Source organism: Colobus angolensis, unplaced genomic scaffold (assembly GCF_000951035.1).
Source record: "Colobus angolensis palliatus isolate OR3802 unplaced genomic scaffold, Cang.pa_1.0 Scaffold378, whole genome shotgun sequence".
NCBI lineage: Eukaryota > Metazoa > Chordata > Mammalia > Primates > Cercopithecidae > Colobus > Colobus angolensis.
Genome location: NW_012117132.1, coordinates 60,233 through 62,456, shown reverse-complemented (window position 1 = coordinate 62,456; position 2,224 = coordinate 60,233). Strand labels below are relative to the sequence as shown.

Sequence of the window (2,224 nt, the reverse complement as noted above, 5' to 3'; positions counted from 1 at the left end):
TTTTTTTTTTGAGACAGAATCTAACTTTGTTGCCTAGGCTAGAGTGCTGTGGCACAATCTCGACTCACTGCAACCTCTGCTTCCCTACCTCTGGCCATCCTCTCACCTTAGCCTCCTAAGCAGCTAAGACTACAGGCACGCACCACCACACCCATGTATTTTTTTGTAGAGATGGGGTTTTGTCATGTTGTCCAGGCTAGTCTCAAACTTTTGAGCTCAAGCCATCTGACCTCCCAAAGTGTTGGAATTACAGGCGTGAGCCACTATGTCCAGCCAAAAATTATTTAAATTATAGCAGAAATACAGTTTCCTATTTGGGTCTCACTAGGATGTGCTTATTCTTTGTTTCAGCAAGAGAAAGCAGCTGCTGTGGATTTGACTAATCACTTAGAAAGCACTCTGAAGACCTGTATAGATACCAGAATGAAAAATCTGGCAGCTAAGATGGAAATACTGAAAGAAATGAGGTAAAAAGCATATTTTTCAGAAGGATATTTTAAACTAATTGTTAATCAGTGGTGCTTTGTTTAAATTGTATGCCTGCCATTTTTGCTTTAAAATTTAACCTTTGTATTTTTATGACTTCAAGGAGAGAAATTAAAGATAGTTATTTCTGAGATGAATTTTATACTGTTTTTGTCAGTTTTCTGTTGTCACTGCTTGGAGCTATAGTGTTCTAAGGTCATAACTGAGACTGAAATGGAAAAAACAGCAACATAGCTTTTAAGTGATACTTTGATGGGAAACTGCCATATCCAGTTATTTTGCTTGGGATTATTTTCAGGAGTATACTGGATAACCCGTCCTTGAATAACGTGTTTTCATTCAACATTATTTCATTATAACATTGAAGAAGAAAATCAATTCCTAGCTGGAGCCCCACTGTCTGTGTGGAATTTGCACATTCTCTCCATATTTGGGTGGTTTTCTTGGAATACTGTGGTTTTCTTTCACATCCCGCTTAGGTGAATTGGTGTGTCTGTATTGCCCCAGTATGAGTGAGTGTGGATGAGCGTGAGTGTGTCCTGCAGTGCAATGGTGTCATGCCCAGGTTTGGTTCCCACCTTAACGCTCTGAGCTGCTGAGATAGTTGTGGCCACCTGTGACCGCTGGATTGGAGTAAGCGGGTTGGAAAATGAATGAGTGAATGAATATATACAAATTATCATAAAATAAAAATTGGTAAAGTATGCAAGAATCATACAGAAGCCTTTGCAATAAACAATGCGGCATGAAAGCATTCAGTGAGCCCACTGTATTTGTTATTGTTTGTTTTTGAACCTGTGGTGGTAGGGGGTGCTTCTTACAATTTTCGCTTTGCAAACATTTATTGCTTGATTTAATCCTGCTGTCACCCACTCATTCACCAAAGTTTGGGTAAATAATTATGTTAGTGTTTTTTTTTTTATACCTTAAGTTCTAGGGTACATGTGCACAATGTGCAGGTTTGTTACATATGTATACATGTGTCATGTTGGTGTGCTGCACCCATTAACTGGTCATTTACATTAGGTATATCTCCTAATTCTATCCCTCCCCCCCACAATAGAACCCTGTATATGATGCTCCCCTTCCTGTGTCCAAGTGATCTCATTGTTCAATTCCCACCTCTGAGTGAGAACATGCGGTATTTGGTTTTCTGTTCTTGCGATAGTTTGCTAAGAATGATGGTTTCCAGCTGCATCCATGTCCCTACAAAGGACACGAACTCATCCTTTTTTATGGCTGCATAGGATTCCATGGTGTATATGTGCCACATTTTCTTAATCCAGTCTGTCACTGATGGACATTTTGGTTGATTTCAAGTCTTTGCTACTGTGAATAGTGCCTCAGTAAACATAGGTGTGCATGTGTCTTTATAGCAGCATGACTTATAATCCTTTGGGTATAGACCCAGCAACGGGATGGCTGGGTCAAATGGTGTTTCTAGTTCTAGATCCTTGAGGAATTGCCACACTGTTTTCCACAATGGTTGAACTAGTTTACAGTCCCACCAAGAGTGTAAAAGTGTTCCTGTTTCTCCACTTCCTCTCCAGCACCTGTTGTTTCCTGATTTTTTGCCATTTTTTGCCTGATTGCCATTCTAACTGGTGTGAGATGGTATCTCAATGAGGTTTTGATTTGCATTTCTCTCATGGCCAGTGATGATGAGCATTTTTTCATGTGTCTGTTGGCTGCATGAATGTCTTCTTTTGAGAAGTGTCTCTTCATATCCTTTGCCTAC

At 39.9% G+C, this 2,224-nt stretch overlaps 1 protein-coding gene across 1 annotated transcript in view; it reads left to right on the top strand.

Annotated features, from left to right (window-relative positions):
* The window catches only part of LOC105520291 (serine/threonine-protein kinase 31), an 88,855-nt gene that overhangs the window by 31,661 nt on the left and 54,970 nt on the right, over positions 1 to 2,224 (top strand). The window contains exon 7 of the mRNA XM_011953919.1: positions 352 to 467. Coding sequence (XP_011809309.1) covers positions 352 to 467 — 116 coding nt within the window. The remainder of the gene's footprint in view (positions 1 to 351; positions 468 to 2,224) is intronic.